Source organism: Zootoca vivipara, chromosome 10, assembly GCF_963506605.1.
Source record: "Zootoca vivipara chromosome 10, rZooViv1.1, whole genome shotgun sequence".
Lineage (NCBI taxonomy): Eukaryota > Metazoa > Chordata > Lepidosauria > Squamata > Lacertidae > Zootoca > Zootoca vivipara.
Genome location: NC_083285.1, coordinates 63789605 through 63810077, shown reverse-complemented (window position 1 = coordinate 63810077; position 20473 = coordinate 63789605). Strand labels below are relative to the sequence as shown.

General features: G+C 46.4%; 1 protein-coding gene across 3 annotated transcripts in view; it reads left to right on the top strand.

The window, feature by feature from the left end:
• The window catches only part of GATA3 (GATA binding protein 3), a 71339-nt gene that overhangs the window by 11615 nt on the left and 39251 nt on the right, over positions 1-20473 (top strand). The window contains exons 1-3 of one of the 3 annotated variants that reach the window (XM_035127254.2): positions 6392-7366; positions 7594-8283; positions 16672-17205. In XM_035127254.2, coding sequence (XP_034983145.1) covers positions 8043-8283; positions 16672-17205 — 775 coding nt within the window. In that variant the 5' untranslated portion in view covers positions 6392-7366; positions 7594-8042. Of the gene's footprint in view, positions 1-6391; positions 7367-7593; positions 8284-16671; positions 17206-20473 lie in introns of those variants that run through there. The other 2 variants (XM_035127252.2, XM_060279208.1) reach the window with 2 other exon arrangements.

Here is a 20473-nt window from a genome sequence, read left to right as displayed (position 1 = left end):
CAGTTTGGAGAAGGAGAGGGAGAGGGGAAGGAGAGGAGGAGGAGAGGGGCGGGAGAGGGGCGTTTAATTCGATTTGAAGATGAGGGGCGTGTGCCTGAGATCACGGCCCGCGCTTGGTCGATCTTTTCCAGCTGAGAACGCGGGGAAAGCCAAGGCTAGAGGGCTGCTTCGGAAAAAAAAGAGGGGTAGGGGAGAGAGAGAGAGATGGCCCGTAGCCAAATGTTAATGAAGGATAGAGGAACAGCTTTGGCTGGCGACGCAACTAGGTGGAAGCAAGGGAAGGAGGGTGGGAGATTAATTCGCTCCAAAGCGCGCCGTTTAGAATTCGAATTTAGTGAAAGTGCCCAGGATGGACCACTCCGGATCTGCTTTAAGCCGATCTTGGGGCCCCATCAGAGACCCCAACTTGAATAAAATATTGTGGGGGCCCAGGTAAGCCCTGCCCCGCACAACCGCTCACATGACACAATGCACACACACCATTTGAATGGCAATGCCTATCAACTTGGGGGGAGGGCGGTCCTCTCAAATATTTTATTGTGGGACCCGAAGCCCCCACGGCCCCTAGGAGTTGGCTCCTATGGGCCCATCCCTTCCCATCTTTCTTTGCGCGTTTGCTCGCAAATAAGTCCACCGAGTTGGATAGGACACCGTCCCACCCCGCTCCGCAAGGCGGGTATCCAGATTTGTAGCCTTTCTTCAGAAGGGGGGGACGACGACAAGCTAAATCCCAATTCATTAGACACTCCTAGGCTTGCTTCGAAGTAAATCCCATTGGCAAGGAAATCTCCCCGAAAGCCGAGAGGAGACTGAGATGAGATCGTCGCATTTGCTTTTTAAATCGACCCGGTTCAGTTTGGGTGGCTCAGGGTACCCTATTCCGTCTGTGTAGGGACGGGCAGGGGAGAGGTTTTGGAGAAGTTGCGGGTGCGTCTTTGTGCAGGAAAAATGCCCCTGAAGAAAAAGGGAATTCCCCTCGGAACTCCGGAAGATTTGGCAAGCTTCGCCTTTCTCTAATGGAAAAAGGTGCGTTTGTGAGTGATGAGTAGTCACTCGGAGGCGGCAGTTCTAGACGAGGATTTTGGACAGAAAATCCCACTCCCACAGGCCTTGGTGGGACTTACTCCTGAGTAAAAATACAGAGGTCTTTCTGCAAACCGATTTTTGCTTGCGTTTGGAGAAGAGCGCGCGACTGTGTCTTCTCCGCGTTTAGGAAAGCGGGATAGGATTCCCAAACAAAACTAAACCTCCATGTGCGCTTATTCCGTAGTAGACTAAGTCAGAAACTTGGTCGGATTGAATCTAGTTTATATATGTTGAGAGGTTTCCCTGAATAACATTTATGTTGGGGAATTTGGGGCGCACTTCGCGTTAATTTGGCCTTCTCTTCACTGTGTACACCTAGGAAGGTTCTTCCTGAATTCAACGCCTCTCTCTTTTTCATCTGGAGTGAGTGCGCGGGAATTTTCAAACCGTCTTACTCTAGAGGAGTCCCATGGACGTCCGCCCGACTCAAGCCAGATAGAATAAATGCAATTATGTTAATAGCCTGGGAAACGCGTTAGGTTTGCCTGCCAAAAGATCTATTCTGCTCCTACCTTTAGCTACCTGGAGGAAAATAAATCACACTTTTTGCAGCGCACTGCCTTACTCAGAAGTACTGAACTCAACGGGATTTACTTCTACGTAGAAAATATCTCCTCAATCTGCATTCCTTCGAATGGTGCTCAGTACCCTTGTGCCTGGGCGCCAAAATAAACATCAAATAAATGTACTGTATGTATGACTGATGTCATGCAGGGCTACCGCTTGGATTTTAGAGGTGGGAAATGAATAGGCTACGATGGTCTTGCCAACTTTCCTTCCATTCTCTTGGGTCTCCCAATGGTCCCCTTCTGAGCACGTGCAGAGTGCCTTATTTATTTCATTTGTATCCCACTGTTTATCCAAGGAGCTCAAGGTGGCGCAGATACTCCCCCCCTTATCCCCACAACAACCCTGTGGGGGTAGGTTAGGCGGTGAGTGAGTGACTGGCCCAAGGCCACCCAGTGAACTTCGTGGCCGAGTGGGGAATTTGAACCCAGGTCTCCCGGGTCCTAGTCCAGCACCCTAATCATTGCACCACCCTGGTTGCCCAGACTGCCACCATTCCGCATGGCACCCCCCCCCCCACACCGCTGAAGCATAATTGGATTCCTGAAACACACGATGATCACTAGGCCTTCACCCAGGCTTGAACTCAATGGACCTTCTCTGTGTGTAAACACACAAGCACTGTAAAATAGAAAAAGATTATATATATATATATCTCCAGGCAGTCTTCAGCTACTCTCCAACCTACCCACTTTTCATTCTAATTGCATCATTTAAAGGACTTCTTTCCAAGGTTGTAGGATCCAAACAGCATTCTGACCCGGTGTGGCGATGGTAGCGTAACGTCTGTACGAGGAATCCCTCTTACACGTGTATCCAGTGCTGGGAGCCGGGACTGCATTGAATGGCTCCTTCTATTTCCGCCCTCCACACACACACACACACACCGGTCACGCTCCTTTGGCCCCTCCCGGGTGGGCACAATGGCCGTGACGTCAGCCCCCAGTGGCGTCGGCCAGGCTGGCCCAGGAAAGGGGCCTTCGGCAGAGCAGCCTCCCAATTACAACCGGTCAATCCAGTTACCAAGAGGGAGGGAGAAGAGGAGAGATCTGCTCGCAATAAACCCCCCACCTTTACAACAGCAGGCACGGTCGCTCCAGGTTTCCTCTGTTGCTGCGGTGGCTAAGAGGTTCTGGGTTCGAATCCACACACCCACTGAAGAGCTACTTCCCTTCCGGATGGAGGAGCGAGGGGAAGAGTAGCAATAATAATAACTATAACAATAATAATGGCGATGTCCCACCTAACAAGGCTGTTAGTTCATTGCTTTTCCCTGCTACGCTTTTTCTCCAGCGCGTGCAGAATGCCCCGCCCCTGATTCTCAAAACAATATTGCGAGGTAGGCTAGGCTGAAACTGCGTTCACACTATGCATTTAAAACACATAATCTCCCCCCCCCAAAGGATCCCGGGGGAACTGTAGTTTGCCCTCGCACAGAGCTATAATCCACAGCACTCTTAGCAAACTACAGTTCCCAGGATTCTTGGAGGAAATTCATATGCTTTAAATTATGCTATGTACGCCCCCTTGGTCCCAGGCATCCTAAATTTTATTTGGTAGGGAGAAGGCGGCAAATAGCACCACCCCAAAAAGCCCTCCCCTCCCCAGAAGCTGATATTATGCAGAGCTAGGAACCTTCTTCAAAGAAAACTATTTTTTACCCGTTTTATCTAATACAAACCGAGCCTTTGTATTAGATAAAATGGGGGTGAGCCATTTACATTTCGCCTGGAGTACTTTTAAAAGTGACCAAAGCTCAACATTTTTAATCGTCTTATCTTTTTTTTTAAAAAACCATTACAATTAATATTTTAAGTGTCCCAAGAGAGTGTGCGTTGAAAGATCATTTCATGTGCCCCTCCAAATACCACACGGGAATGAACACAAAGCAGGAAACCAAGCCCTTCGATTAATCGACTTTATATACTTTTCATGTAATCAATTAGTTGGGACAAGATTCCTCTGTGCCAGCCGCTAGGGACTTTTTACTCTTTTCTTTTCCCCATTACTCCTGTTTTTAAAAATAACAAAAAAAAACAAACCCGTAATCCTAACCATGTCTAAGCAGATATGTCCTATTGAATTCAACTGAATTTACTCCCAAGGGGTTAGAATCGCAGCCTAAATCGCGGGAGAGCACTGGATCAAATTTATAGTTTTGTTGTTGTTTAGTCGTGTCCGACTCTTCGTGACCCCATGGACCAGAGCACTCCAGGCACTCCTGTCTTCCACTGCTTCCCGCAGTTTGGTCGAACTCATGTTCGTAGCTTCGAGAACAATAGTTATAGTTATAGGTAAATATTCACATGAAATGATCTGGACAGATTTTTTTCTACACTGCAGTTCCGATTCTTGCAGGAATCTCGCAATTCTGAATGAGGCAAAAATGTTAACGCTCTTTTAACTGCCACGAGTAGTTGGCAAAGGAGACACATACAGTATGTACATTTGGGCCCTTACTTTCGGAATGGGTAAACAGCAACAGCAACAACAATTCAGGTCGTCTTTAGGCAGGCGACAAACATGTTTAATGCCACTAATCGCGGGTTCCTGCTTACTCTCAAGTTTTTTAAAATTATCTTTTAAAGTGGGCATTATTTGTACGTTTCCGGGCTGCGATCTACAAACCATGGGGGGGGGGGAATTCTTCTAAGCTTTACTCTGAGTAGACTCATTGAACTTAATTAACACGCCTAAATTCGGCCCATTAATCTCAAACGGGTCGGCTCTGAGTAAAAGTTAGTTGAACGCCACCCATTGCGATTCTTACTCCGAAGTAAGCCCCACTGTATTCAAGGGGACTCGCTGCTATCAAGGGTGCATAGGATCGTAGCCTCAATCCGGAGTCAATGATTGAGCGTCGGGAATATTTGGGTCTGTCCTGTGGCGCCTGAGGATTACTGGTATCTGTGCTCAAAGAAGGGATTCCCCACCCCCTCCCCTTTTGGTTAGGAAAGTGTTAAATTACGCCCCAAGCAACTCCTAGACATCTCTGATCATCAAAACAGACTGGAGATGCAAATCTGTCAGTGAAGGCGGAAAAAAAAACAGAGGAAAAAAAGGGGGAAATAAAAGCCTTGAACCCGATCCACAAACCAATTAAGCTGAAACATTAGGACCATCTCCCCGCACATTTAGCTTAAAACTGATGTAGTGATAACTTTGGTGGAACTTCCATAGACTTCCAGCGGTGTGGAGGCTACTATCCTCTGAGCATTTACGCGCCAGCAGAACACATTAAACTCAAGCGGGGCTTCCCTCTGTGAGTAAGCACGCTTACTCTCGGCCTACATTAACACTCGTGAAGCCAAATGCTTTCGCTTAACTGGGTGGTGGATCCTGCGAAGGGATTGCAGTACAGCATTAGGAGATCTCTCTCTCTCTCTCTCAATGTGTGTCTTATCCACACACACACATATTTTTACATTAAAAACAAACAACGTCCAGCACAGGGAAAATGACAATTAACAGAGCGCTCTCTTTCTCGCTCGCTAAATTAAAATGCAACTACTAGCATTTCAGAAAACCAATACTCGTGTCCCTTACGCATTTTTTAAACACTTGTCTAATTCTTCCCAACAACAGTTTGATCCCCCAGTTCAACCCACTTTATTGTATTCAAGGTCTGGGCAAGTGGGAGTAAGGGCGACAAGAGAAGCCGGGTGGAGCCGGAGCAGCGGAAAGGAAGACGATGCAACTTGTTGCACTTAAAAGATAACACCCCCCCCCTCAAAATAATAATAATAAATGCTCAGGACGAAAATAGTTCCTCCGGGTTCTTGATTTTGAATGAACCACTAGGGGATGCAATGGCTCAATGGAGAGAACGTTGAGAGAGTAGTTAAAAGTTCGAACGCGAGGCGAGCAGCCAATCGCTGACGGCTTTGGCCAGCAGACGGCTCTTGCTGCTTCCTGATTGGCTCCGAGGATAACCCTTCCTTTCTCCTCCAGCCCCTTTCATTTTCGCAAGCCAAGTGGCCCGTGGAGCAGCTCAGGGGCCGAAGCCTCGCAAACGGCTCAGCCTTCGCCTCTTCTTCGGACCAGATGCAGGGTTATTATGGGACAGTTAATGGTTTTGAGAATTGAAGTCCACAAGTCAAATCAACTCCTTGCCACCCCACTTTCAGACTTTCTCCCAGTGGCTCCCTTTCACCTGCAAGCAAGAATCCTAAACACAGCTCCCTCCGGGGATTAGAATAGTTGTGATCACATTGATATTTCCTCAGTTTTTTTTACTCCCGAGGCTCGGTCCCTTGCCGTTTCATTCTCGGCAGAACGCGAACGGGGGAAGAAAACACGTGCACTCTCTCCTTACTTGCTAAAGTCGAGCTTGCCATTATTTTAAATATTACCCCTCTCCGTTTGCCAAAGCACACTTGAGCTGATCAACTCTCAAACCCCCCCCCTTTGTTTTGCGTGTGAACAGCCCTCTAAGTACTAAATTCGCCCGTACTTATGCTCAGAGATAAGAGGCCAACTCGTATCACAATATAGATAGCCACCCAGTTTAGTGTCCTTACATTATATGGTGCCCAGTCCTTCCTCTGAAATGATGATCCAATAAAATAAAAATCATTAATAATAATAGAGGGCTGATTTCTCCCCCCCCCCCAAAAAATTAATTTATAGGAACTCAAACTTTACTTGAGATGGTTAAGTCTTTCTCCACCGCCCTCAAAATGAGTTTATTTCTTTCCGGCTCCGGTACGTGTGGGTGGAAGGGAGGTGTGTTTTCTTTTGGGGGGGAGGAGGAAGAGGAGGGGAAGGGATCAGCCCTAGTTAGCTTGCTTCCTTTCCTCACTCCCTGCCCGTCCCCCTGTCCCTCCTCGTTCAGGGACAGGCTCCACCCCCTCCCTGCCGATGACACTGGAACCTCCTTAAGTTCTGTCTCGCCGCAGCTGTCTGTGGATACTGAGCCGGCTGGCGCCATCCCGGTTCTTTCAGAAATAATGCCCTCCCTTTAAAAAGAAAAAAGAAAAGCAAGAGAGAGGGAGAGGGAAGGAAGGAAGGAAAGGGGGGGGAAGGAGGAGGAGGGCAGGCGAGAGGTGGAGTGAAATGAGGAGGACAATTTGAGCCGATCAAGTACTCCCTGGCTTTTCTCGTACAACTTTTCCGAGGGTGCTTATGTATTCATTTTTTCTTCCTTTCTTGTCTTCCTTCCTTCCTTTCTTTTTGGGCTCCTCGCACAACGTAGTTTCTCCTTCTCCCCCTTTCCTTTCTCGTTTCTTCAGCATGCTCTTAGAAATAGCATTTTAAAACGTCCGCAAAGTTGTTTTTTTTTTTTGGGGGGGGGCAACGTTTGCTGATTTTTGAAAAGGGGGGGAGGAGGAGGAGGAGAGATGCTCCCCGCCGCAAAAAACAGCACCCACCCACCAACGCACTCCAAAACAACCTAAAAAAAGAGGGGGAAAGAAAGGCGAGGAGAGGGGAAAGTAATCTCTCCAACAAACTAGAAAATCAATACAAAAAGAAAAGAAAAGCGAACTTCTCACCGCCGCTTCTGCAGGTGAAATTGGCCAAACAGGAGACTGTGCGGGAGGCGGTGTCTGTCTGTCTTTCTTTCTTTTTAAGCCTAAGAGAGGCAGAGAGGCGAGAGGGTAGGACAGCGCTGCGGCACAGGCTGAGCGCTCAGAGATCCCTGCGGCCAATTTCGCTGCGAGGCTGCGGAGATCGAAAGAGAAAGAGCGAGATGGTGCCTTCGCTTGGCGGATAGGTGAGTCGCGAAGACTTTAGCTTGTTTGAAAAGGCCAGGGGGGGGGGGGCGAGATAAGAGAGGCACAGGAGGTGGACTTTTGCAGGGGCTTGGGGAGGGGGGCGCATTTTCTGTGCGCGTAAATGAAAATATCCCATTGTTTTAAAAGTTTTTTAAACCAAGTTTTCTCTCTCTCCCCCCTCCTCCTTTCTCTCTCTCCTTTTCTCTCCCCCCCCCTTCCATTACAGGTGATCGACCCAAGGCAGGCAAGCTCTCTCCGAGGAGAGGAAAACTGCTCTTGCCTCTCGCTGCTTGCAGACCCCCCCCCCGTCTCTCTCCAGCCACCCCCACCCATTTTGGGGGAGACGGTTATTTAAGCAACACCTTTTCCTTGCACCTAGACAGACACTTTCCAAATCTCTCCTTCTCTCCAGTCCTTCGGGCGACTCACTTTGACGAACTTTTTTTTTGGGTGTGTGTGTGTGTGTGTGCGCGTGTTTAATTAATTCAGGTGTTGGCATTTGTAAAAGTTATTTCCCCAGCTCGGTGTCTCTTTTCCCCGCTCCATTAAAAAAAAATTATTATTATTTTGCACGGGTGTGTGTGTGTGTGAGAGAGAGAGAGGGGAAGAGAGGCCAGAAAACCTTTGTTGCAACCGACCGACCCAAACCCCACCGCCACTGATCGTGAGAACACGATGGAAGTAAGCACGGATCAGCCCCGGTGGGTAAGCCACCACCACCCGGCCGTCCTCAACGGGCAGCACCCGGACTCCCACCACCCCGGACTGGGCCATTCCTACATGGATCCCACGCAGTATCCTCTGGCGGAGGAAGTGGATGTACTTTTTAACATCGACGGGCAAGGCAACCACGTCTCTCCGTATTACGGCAACTCGGTTCGGGCGACGGTGCAGCGCTACCCCCCGGCCCATCACGGTGAGTGCCAGGATCCCAGCAGATCCCGGGGAGGAGGGCGACCCGCTTCTCTCCTCCTCCCGCTTTGCTTTCTCTCTCTGTCTTCCCTCCAATAACTGCTACACTTTGACAGCCAGCGACGAGCCCCGGAAACTAGACAGAGAAAAGCAGGCGCTCTCTCTCTCTCGCTCTCTGCTCTTTCTGCATGCTTGGTCTTCTAAACTGCTGATTTAATGCAAGCTCAAAAGCCATTAGCAACTGACAAGAGAGAGGGTCGTTTCTGGGAAATACCAGGTCTCTGTCTCTCGCTCAGGCTCGGCCTTTTCCTGGTGGAAGAGGATGAGCTCTGGGCCTCTTTGCAAACCAGCCACGCTCCCCGCGTGGAAAGTGCTCCCTGCTGCCCCGATCCTATAGCATGCTTTAAAAAAATATTACTCGGGTAGCAAAACTCTCCCTTTTTTTTCTTTTTTCTTTGGTTCAACGGGATTTTCTTCCCCAATACGTGTGCACTGGGTTAGAGGCTGAGGTCGCGCCAGCTTCCCTTGGGACTTTTTTTCCTCCCTTGCAAATGTGTCCTAAGATGTGCTGAATCCCAATTATTTGAGAAGAAACGTCCCAATGGCCTCTGCGGAACCGGCTTGCACACGCAAATCCGATTTAAACTGCAGTCCGGTTGCAGCCACTAGCTAGCAAGCCCCACTAAAACTCAGCGGCGCTTCCTTCCGAGTAGAAATGCCTCGCTTTGCATCGCCAGGTTGAATGCCGATGCTTGCTTGGGCGGTAGGGATTGAGGCCCACGGAACTGAGCGCGAGGCTTACTTGCGAGTAAATGTTGGACTAGGGACGGATTGTAACGTTTGTGGGTTTCAAGCAGCTTGGGAACTTCAGCTGGGTGGTGGATGGGGCCCGTTTGGGCAAAAAGCAGGGGCTATCTAGTAGCCATACTGAAGCACTTTGAAATCCTCATGGATTTCCGCAGGATTCCCACGCTTTTAAGAGGAGCCAGTCCCGTGCTCTTTTACCTAAGATGAAATCTACTGCACGCTTGTTTCCGAGTAAACGTGTCCCTTCTGCTGGGAGGTAGGTAGGTAGGTAGGTGGGTGGGGGTGCAGATCTTTGCTCTTTGAAAGTATTTGACTAGCTGGCTAGATCCTGCCGCTATTTTAATCCCTCGCCTTCATTGTTACATCCGGAGGCACGATCCGGAGCAGACAGGCTTCAGTGTAAACAAACAAACAAACAAACAGCCCATCAACTACGTTTACTCGGACGTAAAGTGAGCTGAAGCGGACCTCACTGAGGACTTAAGACCGCATGCAAATAGTTTCAGAAGTTTGTCCTTAACAGAAATTGTGGCTAGTTAGAAACCAACACGTCTCCCCCACTCAGCCACCCCCTGCTCACTTTGAAAGCCCGCGCGCGTGTTTTTTTTTAAATTATCCCTTGTCTGTCATTTCTAGTTTTTAATATTACTAGTAATGATGCCGCTGCAAAAGACAACAGGCTCCTTTTGACAGTGATTATGAAACCACTTGGGAAAGAGTGGGGGGGGACCTTCCCAGTTGGGCGATGAAAAGACAAACTTGAACCGTTCTAAACTAGAACTCTGGGAGGGAAAAAAGAGAGAGAGATGTAATGACTTAGCCTCCGGGCTGAGATGTTAGAATTAAAAGCTGTCAGGGAAAATAAGTGATATGATTGTCTCCCTGGGACTTCGTCCCATTAGTATGTATGATCCTGTACTGAATATTCACAGAAGCAATACAATAGCACCTTGCCAGGACAATTTGGCCTGCCAGTTTTCGGAGTGACACAGAACGCTTCCTCAAGCGGGATGGGAACAAAGCACAGGCAGTCAAAAGTTTCTTAAGGTTTTTTTAAAATATACACAGCGAAATATAAATATATTAAAGTAGTGAGAAACAGTGCAAGAGCCTATTCTGTCTACTTAGAAGTAAGGCCTACTGAGTTTGATGGAGCTTACTTCCAAGTAAACACTGCAGTCCGAGCCTCTACCCAGGAGCGGGTCCCTTTAACTTCTCAGGGACTGCAGCCTTTAACCGCGTGCTTAACAATCTGCTCCAAGCCAACTAAAAGTATTTAACTTTGGGCTGGGTCGTGCTCATTCCTGTTTGATTTTAGCATTCACCCTGAGGTGCTCTGTGTGGCTCCCAAGCTCACCCACTTAGTTTGATCTTTCTAAAAGGATTAATTTACTCTCTCTTGCTGTGAAATTTTATTCTAGAATGAATTTTTAAAACTCGCCTGGTAAAAGGGTGAAAAAATAAGAATGCAGTAGGCAGGAATGTATATGCAGTTAAGGAGAGCACGATAAATTGGTGGATGAGAAAATAATATTTGTGAATATATAACTCAGATATATTCACCCCCCCCCAAAAAAATAACAAACCGCAGACTTCTTCAACTGCAGAATTAGCTCTCGATTTTCAAGCCCTTCTCTGGTTCCCCTCGCCCAAAAATTGGGAAGTAAAGTTGGGGGTGGCGGAAGAGAACTAAATTTCCCCAAATATTTTAAAGACCAAAAAAGCCGCCTCCTCCTTCTCCAACGCCTCCGGGGAACTGAATGAGCAATATTAATCCCTGATTAGTAATTGCCTTGCCCCGCTGTTAGTCTTTACAAGACATTTCAAAATATCATTAACCCTTCCCCTCCGAGTTGCAAAACAATCGCTTTGATCTAACGTGAATTTGAGTGACTCTGACGCTGCCTGCCCAAGAGCGTTTTCACACGTGAGGACTAAACTGGGTTAGAAGGAAATCTCTCTCCATACCCTCAGAAGATTATTCATTGTTCCAAAATACCCATTCGATTTAAAAAGGGGTCCCTTTTCAAACCCACCCTCGCCCCTACCGTCAACAATATGCACACACGGCAGAATAGATTACTAGGTCTATTTCGTTTTTCTTGTGAAAGTTACCTAGTTTATCTCTTCTTGGGCAAACGCCTCGTCCCCCCCCCCCCCAGCACAGAGCCAAAGAATTTTGGGGTTTTGCTTGTTGCTGGTTCACCCTTGATTTAATTGGGACTGACTTCCAAAACGAACCTGGTAAGATCGTAGTTTGGCTGTGTAGCAGGCAAGGGGACGCCAGTGGGTTTAAAAAACAAAGATCCTAGCTTAACTTGGGCGGCTGGAGAGAGCTTGCTCCAGAACTTTGATTTCTTCATCTGGTTACAAAGTCTTCAAGTCTGGTTACAAAGCAAGAGTTTAGGTAGTTGTGCTTACAAAATCTGCACCTATCTATCAGATCGGAATCGCCTCTGTATATTTGAGCTCCCGGAATAATTCACAATATCACTAAAACAGCAACAGGAGAAAGCTGGCTTGATAAGTTGCAGATTCCCCCTCCGTTTACCCATTAGAGTAGACTGCTCAAATCCCCAGTCAATTGCAACTTGGTCAATTAAAATGAAAGGCAAGATGTTTCTAGATCCTCAACCTGAACTCATTTTTTTAAAGGCATGAATGCCTGTTTGATTTTGCCTCTCTGTGGAAAATGTCCTGGTTACAGTTACTTGGAAGGAAGCCCCATGGATTTAAGAAGCACCTTAACACGTGGTTAGGATTGGGGAGAGACCCTGTTAAAATCCTAACTTGGGAAACTGTAGAAGTCATTGATTTGAATGGGAACTTCTTGCTTCAGAATACATATAATGAGGATGTCCTCTTTCTCTGTGTGTGAATGCTTTAAGCTTGAGCATGTACATGTTTACTCAGATGTAAGTCCCCTTGAGTTGATCAGGGCTCATTTCCAAGGAAGTGTAAAAAGGAGAACTGCCTCAATTTGGATCGTTAGATAGATTTCTGGTTCAAAAACCAACACAGGTAGACTCGGGGAAACTTTTAACAGCTACCATGAGAAATTCTTGTGGAAGAAGTAAAATTTGGAGCTGTCTGACTGATGGAGGTTTATTTTTTAGTGGGGGTGGTGGTGGTGAAGAAGAAAGAAAAAGGAAAAAAAACTTGCTCAAATAATTATCCATAATAATAATAGAATTTTTTAAAAAAGACATTTTCAGTTAGCTTTTGGCATGTGTCGCTGAACGACATACTGGAAAACTGCCTTTCTTGCTTCGATCGTAAACCTATTAAATTGGAATTAATACTTCCAAGTACTTGGATTTAGCATGTTAATTTGTGTGTGTGGGGACTGCCACCCAGTCAGCCACAGGTTGACTTAAAGTGTTTCTCATTGGTTTCAACAAGATGCTAGTTGCAATCTGAAAGCTGTAACGTCATATGTGTCTACTCGGGAGTAATCCCCACTGAGCACAAGGAGGTGACTGTGGAAACGCAGGTATTTTGTATTTGCAATCATACACCAGGCCAGGTTTTCTGGTACCCATGCATGTTTATCTGGGAGGCGGTTGTATGTAATTTGGTGAGACTTCTGAGTAAATATGCAGCATTTTGGACTGCATAGGGCTTTCTTGGAAAGGAGGCTGCAAGGTCTGAAACAGGATATTTTAATAATAACCAGGAATTTTAAAAGCCCGTTTAAAAAGATGTGCAGTGTTTGCTTTCTGAAGATTACTCCACTTTTACTCCCAAGCATGGCATAGGTTTGAAACTTGATTTCTGTGAGGTGCAGGCATGATCCTAAACATGTTTCCTCAAAAGTAAACTCCCCTGAAGTCCATGGGGCTTATTTGCTAGCCTTAGCAGGAACTAAGACTGATTGAGCTGAGGTGTCTTACATCTGAGTAGACCTGCTTAAGATCAGGTTGTTGAAGTCTGAACTCCAACGTGTTGGGCTGATTTTTCTAGTGAACATTATTTAAGTGCCCTGGGCTCCCTTTGGGGAGAAGTGCAGGATATAAATTTAATGATTAACAATCATATGTATTACAAAGATATGGGCAGGCAAAATCAGCGCTTCAAGAGGTAGGGAGCTGAAAGAAGTCTGGCTTAAATCTATCCTTCTGGCCTAACTGGGTGATTATTCCTACTGCCCGATGCTGTTGCAAAGTTCCCCCTGCTTTCTTGCAAAAGGTGGGAGTCCTTGTTATGGGTTTTTGTCAATTTCACGTGACCTCCTGGTTCAAGATGCCTGCAGGATTGATTGGGGAAGGCCCATTAGCGGGGATTGATTTGTGCAAGGGGTGAGAAGGGGGAGCATTGAGAAAAGAGAGAAAGAAATCTGAATGGGATCATTCACGGAAAAAGGAATGATTGTCCTCAGTTACACTTTACCTTAGAGTCCGTGTGAGAGTGTAAACACCGAATTGGAGCCTGCGCGCGTGTTCACAGGCAACTTAGCTCCTGGTACATTTTATCCACTCGTGACATTCTTCTAGAGCAGGCACGTCCAACAGGTAGATTGTGATCTACCAGTAGATCACTGGATGTCTGTGGTAGATCACTGCTAGATCACTGGCACCCCTAAAAAAAGCTCACCCAAAATTTTCCTTCTCCCTAGAAAAAGCTGAACTATGACATGAAGCTCTAAACAAAAATGGGCCTCCCTCCCTCCTAAAAGAAGCTCAACAAGTTTGACCTAACCCCCCCCAAACAGGGCTTCCCTTCCTTAAAAAAACTCAACAGCTTTGACCTGAACCCCCCAAAAGGGGGTAGATCACTCCCAGTTTTAAACTCTGTGAGTAGATCAGAGTCTCTTGGGAGGTGGCCACCCCTGTTCTAGAGAAGCGTGCATAAGACCCTTGTCTTCTCACCTTCTTAAGAAGCACACACATAGGTAAATGGAAGGAAGGGCCCTTTCACATGATACCCACAGCAAACTCTATGTTACCTGCTCCGGAGTCCTGGGCTTTCTGACCCAGAAGGGTTGCCAACTGATCAGAAAGGAAATGAGCTGGCTTCCTCTTCTGCCTTGAGCGGAAGGCAGCCTGACACAGTAGGGCGATATGGCAGCATTCTCACCTGTTAATGCCTGTGGAACAGAAGCCTGCTGTTAAAAGCACAGTTACAGTGTCGAGTCAAAAAGTTGCCCGCATTACCAAAGAGGGCATCTTTAAGGTCCTTTTCTTACACTGCTGCATTTTAGGTACACACTTAAAAAATGTCAGGTGTGAGCAAATCATAAAGCACCATTGAAACTTCCACTGAACTAAACCCCAGAATTTTAAGGGGTTGGACTAGATGATCCTAGGGGACCCTTCCAACTCTACAATTCTATTATTCTTTTATCAACTTGTATTTAAGATACAGAGGTAAATGTATTGCATGCTCATGCCTAGCCTAAGCATTTTTTACTTGGAAGTATTTTAAGCTCCACGGTAATCAGTGTAATGTGCTTGGCAGTCAATGTTTAGGCTGTTTAGGCTTGGGATTTATGGGTCAGAAACCTACACACACCCCAAACCTGAAGTTGGAGTTAGTCCCCATTTATTCCAAAAAGTTGTACTTCCAACTCTTGAGTTTGAGATCTGAGTGTTGGAGAGTTTTGTCTTTGGGCCTGACCTAATCCAACACACATTTCCTTGAAAAACAATTACCACTTTGTTGAATTAGATTTCAATTTACACTCCATCATAAAAATCAGTAATGGATGATAAATCCACCAGTTTGAAATGAGCCTGTCTTCTATGTAGATGTCTGTTTCCCTTCCAAATAACCACCTCATCTTGAAACATATTTCCTCTAACACACCTGCCTCTATTCTGTTTATTTACTACAACTGAAAATCGCTTCCAAGTAAGTAGATTAATTTTTAAAACATGGAGAGGGGGAGGAAAACCTCAGACTGCTTTTTCTTTTTTATTTAAAAACATCAAGTACCGGTATTAGGTTTATGTAAATTTCCCACTGTATTTTTAATAATACCAACAAAATATTCTTAAGGCAAAAGATCTGATATATTGACCTATTAGATTGTTGTTGGAATATGCTTTGCAACTTGAATGCATCAATTTTATGTAGCAATTCAAACTTTTGCCTCTTGTTTTCTCCATTCTCTGCTGCTGTCTTCTGCTTCAATACTGGGGTAACACCCCATTTGGGATTATGTCGTGTGTGAACCAATTATTTATGAGAACTGAGGAAGTTCAGGCCTGGGGAGGGAGGGCAAATGCAGCTCTCTAGACCTCTGTTGAGCTGTCCCCAGTCCGTATCTCTCACTGGTCCATACCATCATCACTTTTGACTCTCCATGAATGCTTTTGACTGCATGAGATGTGGCTTTCAACTCTTGAGAATGCCCTTTTGTGCCTGGATGGAGAGATGTCTATGTCTATGTGGGTGTGTCTCAAAACCTCTGGCTTTTGCATGGCCTATTGGACAAAGGCTCTATCCTCTGTAGCCTCGTCCACCACGGTCATGTGGCCCTCAGAAGCTTGTATTATGAGGGAATGTGGCCCTTCAGTGAAAAAAATCTCCCCCTCTACCACTAAACACCGAGAGAGATTATTTAGCATTTGGAGTAATGATCCCCACAGTGATGTGGGAAAAGGTTGAGGAGCTTTTATGGAAATCCACTAGTCCCACCGCCTAATTTTAGCAACATTCTAGCCTTCTAAAAATAACAGCTGAAGGGGTTGAGTGCGAACACAGCACAAGACCCAAGTGGGATCTACTCAGAGAAGACCCACTCAAATTAATAGACCTAAATTAGTCATGCCCATTGATGCTGATGGGCCTATTCTGAGCATGAGTCATGTTGGAAACAAGACACAATCCCCCGTCACATTTGCTCCAAAGTAGTCCTATCGGAGACCGCCCTGGAGAGAGGCGGCAATTTGATGCACACTGAATTTGTTAAACTTGTTGGAACTTACTTCTGAGTAGCCCTGTACTGAATTGCAGTGTCAGTTGGGTCGGGACCATCACCATTCCTCTCCACTTCTGACCTCAGACTTCTATCCTGAGCAGGGCTAGCCCACCTATAGAGGCAAAGGAGACATTTGCCTAAGGTAGGGCAGCCGAATTTCCATGGCTCCTGCTAAGTAAATGCCACCTCCTCTCATTTGGCAGGATGCAGAGGCTTTAAAGCGCTTGGGTGTGATTAGTCTTGAGCTCAAAGCGTTGGCATTTGAGTTTGAGAAGGTGGGCGGCAACGCTTCTGTTTTGCACATGGGAGCCAACGCTTCCTCCCTGCGAACCTCAAATCGATCGAGGGATTTCCGTTTTGGGTTGCCAACAGATCTGTACTCAAGGCATTCCTCGACTGGAGCCCTGGGAGAGCACCCCTTTTGCATGCAGAAGGTCCCAGGTGTAGTTCCTAGCATTGGCAGCCAGTTCTGGGAATATCCCTGGTCTGAAACCCTGAAGAGCCACCGCCTATGAAAAATACCGAGCTAGGTGGACCATTGGCCCGACTCTGTTCCAGCTGAGCCCATCTGACTTACGGGTCCCTAAGCTGTCCCACCACCCTTTCCTCCTTTGGGGAGACGTTGGCTAACAGGGAACTGCTTTTGTCTTTCTGTCCTAGCAGGTGGTCAGGTGTGCCGCCCGCCATTGCTGCATGGTTCTCTCCCTTGGCTGGATGGGAGCAAGGCTTTGGGAAGCCACCACAGCACCGCCCCTTGGAACCTCAGCCCCTTCTCCAAGACCCCCATCCACCACAGCTCGCCGGGACCTCTCTCCGTCTACCCTCCAGCGTCCTCCTCCACTTTGTCTGCGGGCCACTCCAGCCCACATCTCTTCACCTTCCCGCCGACCCCTCCCAAAGATGTCTCCCCGGATCCCTCCATCTCCACCCCAGGCTCCACTGGGTCCAGCCGGCAAGAGGAGAAAGAGTGTATTAAGTACCAGGTGTCCCTGGCCGAAACCATGAAGCTGGAGTCTTCTCATTCCCGAAGCAGCATGGCCTCATTAGGAGGGGCCTCCTCAGCTCATCACCCCATCTCCACTTACCCTTCCTACGTCCCTGAATACGGCTCTGGACTTTTCCCTCCCAGCAGCCTGCTGGGGGGATCGCCGACCGGCTTCGGGTGCAAATCCAGACCGAAAGCACGTTCCAGCACAGGTAGGGTCCTTAATGGATTCTTAAAATTCTTCTGTTTCAGGTTCAGGAAAGACTTAAAAAAATGAGCAAAGGTTAAGGACTGGGAGGAATAATAATATGGGGCAAAAGGGGATTGTATGGGTTTTCAGCTGCAAATTCAGATCAAAGAGCTTCCGGAGCAGGCAAGGTGCTAAATGGATGACCAGCAACCAGTTAGAAGCCAACTCTTGCTTTATTTTTTAAAAAGAAGCCAAGGATCATTATAAGCAGAAAGCAAACTCTGGCAATGCAAAGGGATCAAGCAGATACCACAGAAGCTTTCTTCCTAGAATACTGTTGCATTCCACAACAGTTGCTATATTTTACTCTTCCTTTAGAAAGATCAGAACAAGCTAAGGTGGGTTTCCTTCTGGTCTCCCAGCCAGGGCTTGACCAGAGGTGGGGTGGGTTAGCTTTAACAATGCAACAACATCTCCAGATTCTCCCAGGCTATTCACTGTTCACTCTGTCCATTTGCACATGAGAAACTCAATTGATTTTTAATGGGGATCATTTACCAGAAGAGGGAATCTTGCACGTGTTTCCAGAAAACTCAGCAGGCCTACTAATTTTTGATATTTGCAGGGTTTATGCACTTTCTCTGTTTTATACACAGAGATATTTGGTTTTATATTGGTCCCTCTGGCATTTAGAGACACAAATCTCTTTGGCTAGGGATCCCAATTTCACCATTATGTCTGACTAAACGTGTTGGATAGATGATTCGGTTTTCTCATTATCACATGTACTAAACCTCACTCACTCATACCACCCCACTCCTAGGTTCAGAAAGATTTGTACAAGGTGGTAGTGATTAAAAATGTTTTCCATACTCTATAGGTCAGTCCTTCCCCTTCCTATTTGATTTTTGCCTCGTGGGAGAGAGGAGCAGAGAGTTGAATCAGATTTAAGCTGAAACATCACTTCCAGCCCCACACATTCAACAAGTGGGGTGGTCCTGATGTTCACGTTAGGGGGCTAAAACCCAAATTCTCTAGAGCCAAATATAGCATAGGACAGGGGTCAGCAAACTTTTTCAGCAGGGGGCTGGTCCACTGTCCCTCAGACCTTGTGGGGGGCCAGACTATATTTTGGGAAAAAAATATGTATGAATTCCTATGCCCCACACATAACCCAGAGATGCTTTTAAAATAAAAGCACACATTCTACTCATGTAAAAACACCAGACAAGCACCACAAATAACCCAGAGGTGCATTTTAAATAAAAGGACACATCCTACTCATGTAGAAACACGCTGATTCCCGGATCGCCCGCGGGCCGGATTTAGAAGGCGATTGGGCCGGATCCAGCCCCGGGGCCTTAGTTTGCCTACCCATGGTATAGGACATCACCCCACTTTGATGGGTGATTAAGGACCAATGCACCCATTTTATGCAGAGATTTCACTCCTATCTAATGGATTCCATTTCACGCCTCCACAAATGGCTGTTTATCCACATATGCACACTTTTTGACTGGGAGTTCCTGCGCTGAGAACATTCAGTGAAACAGATATGACAGTGAAACTTGAGAGAGAGAATGTGGAATAGATACCGGGGATGGGGAACTTTGAGATGTGGTTAGACTACAACTCCCGTTGTCCCGGACCCTTGGCTATGGTAGCTGGGGCTGATGGGAGCTGGAGTTCAGCAACATCTGGCAAGCCACAAGTTCCCCATCCTTGTTACATTCAATATGCTTGCCAACATTTTAGCTTGGCTCAGTAGCTGACCCCTTTTAGCTGCAGCAGACATTAGGAAGGGCTCATGTTTATCCACTATTGTGAATGGTTTCACTGGTTGGCAAAGGCACAAGAGCAGGCCAAGCCAGTGTATTTTTCCAGTCAGTTGGCAATCTGTAAGACTCTGATTGTGCATTTGTCCAACAGCCCTAATCCACTGACGGATTAAAACAGCATTTGCTTTGGGTGTTTTAGCTGAAATTGACACATCAGGTGGAATTTTGACTCATGATTCTAAGCCATGGTTTGTTTAAGCCATGGATGAACAAACCATAGGTTAACTTATTTTATTTATTTATTATTTATTAGATTTATAAACCAGCCTTCACCAAAAGATCTCACAAGATAAAAACATGAGATAAAAGCACAAATAAACCATGAGTTCTCCCCACAAAAAACCATGGGTTGCTTCTTCAAAGTTTGTTTTGTTTTCCAGCTGCTCCTGCCTCATGCTTTTGCAATGTGGTGAGAGCCTTGAGTGGGGGAGAGAAAACAAACCAAAGTTAAGGAAGGGTAGTGGTATTACACGTAATCCACCATGGTTCAAAAGCCAACAACAAACCATGGCCTCAGATTGTGGTTTCTTACCAGTAAACAAACCATGGTTAAGCTGCTGAGCAGGGTTCACGTGTAACACCAAGACAGGCATTACCAAACTGCGGCCCTCCAGATGTTTTGGCCTACAACTCCCATGATCCCTAGCTAACAGGACCAGTGGTCGGGGAAGATGGGAATTGTAGTCCAAAACATCTGGAGGGATGAAGTTTGGGGATGCCTGCACTAAGACATGGTTTAATAAACTGTTAATTAACAAACTCCCATTTAGCATATGTGTAAACCAGGTGATTCGTTTTTCCTCTGCTGTTTTTTTTCTTGGATCAAGGTCTCTCTTTATTTGTAAGCAGACACGCAAAACCAGAATGCACAATTCATTCATTCCTCTTGCTCTTGTGTAAGCCTCATTCCCAACCTGCTTTGCTAAACTTAGAAACTTATTTTAATTCGCTTGAAGCTACCTGCTTCTAATGTGAACATTTCTGGAAAGCTGGTTTTTACATGCACACAGAGAGAATGTGTGTGTGTGTGTGTGTGTGTGTGTGTGTGTGTGTGTGTGTGTGTGGTGTTGTTGGGGGACCACAAAAACCTAATGTGTTCCGGAAATGTTATTTATTGGTTCAGTGACTTCCTTATGCAGAGAAAAAGACTGGATAGCACTGTGTTCACTTTCCCCACTCAAAAGTCTCTCTCTGCACTTCCCCCAATTCTTTTCCCAGATCCCAGGAGTGAGTTTATTTTAAGTTGGTTTCTTTTTCTTTTTTTCTGTTGGGGGTGGGAGGGGAGAAGGGGAACTACCTAAGAAAAGAGGGAAGTTTTGTTTAGACTGCCTGATCTGGGTCTGTCTCCGAAATATTTCATAATCCGTAGGCTATATAGTGAAAGAAAGCAAATTAGCCCACAGCGGCAGCAGTACTGCTCAGCATAATTTCTAGAAAGTATATTTTAGCATG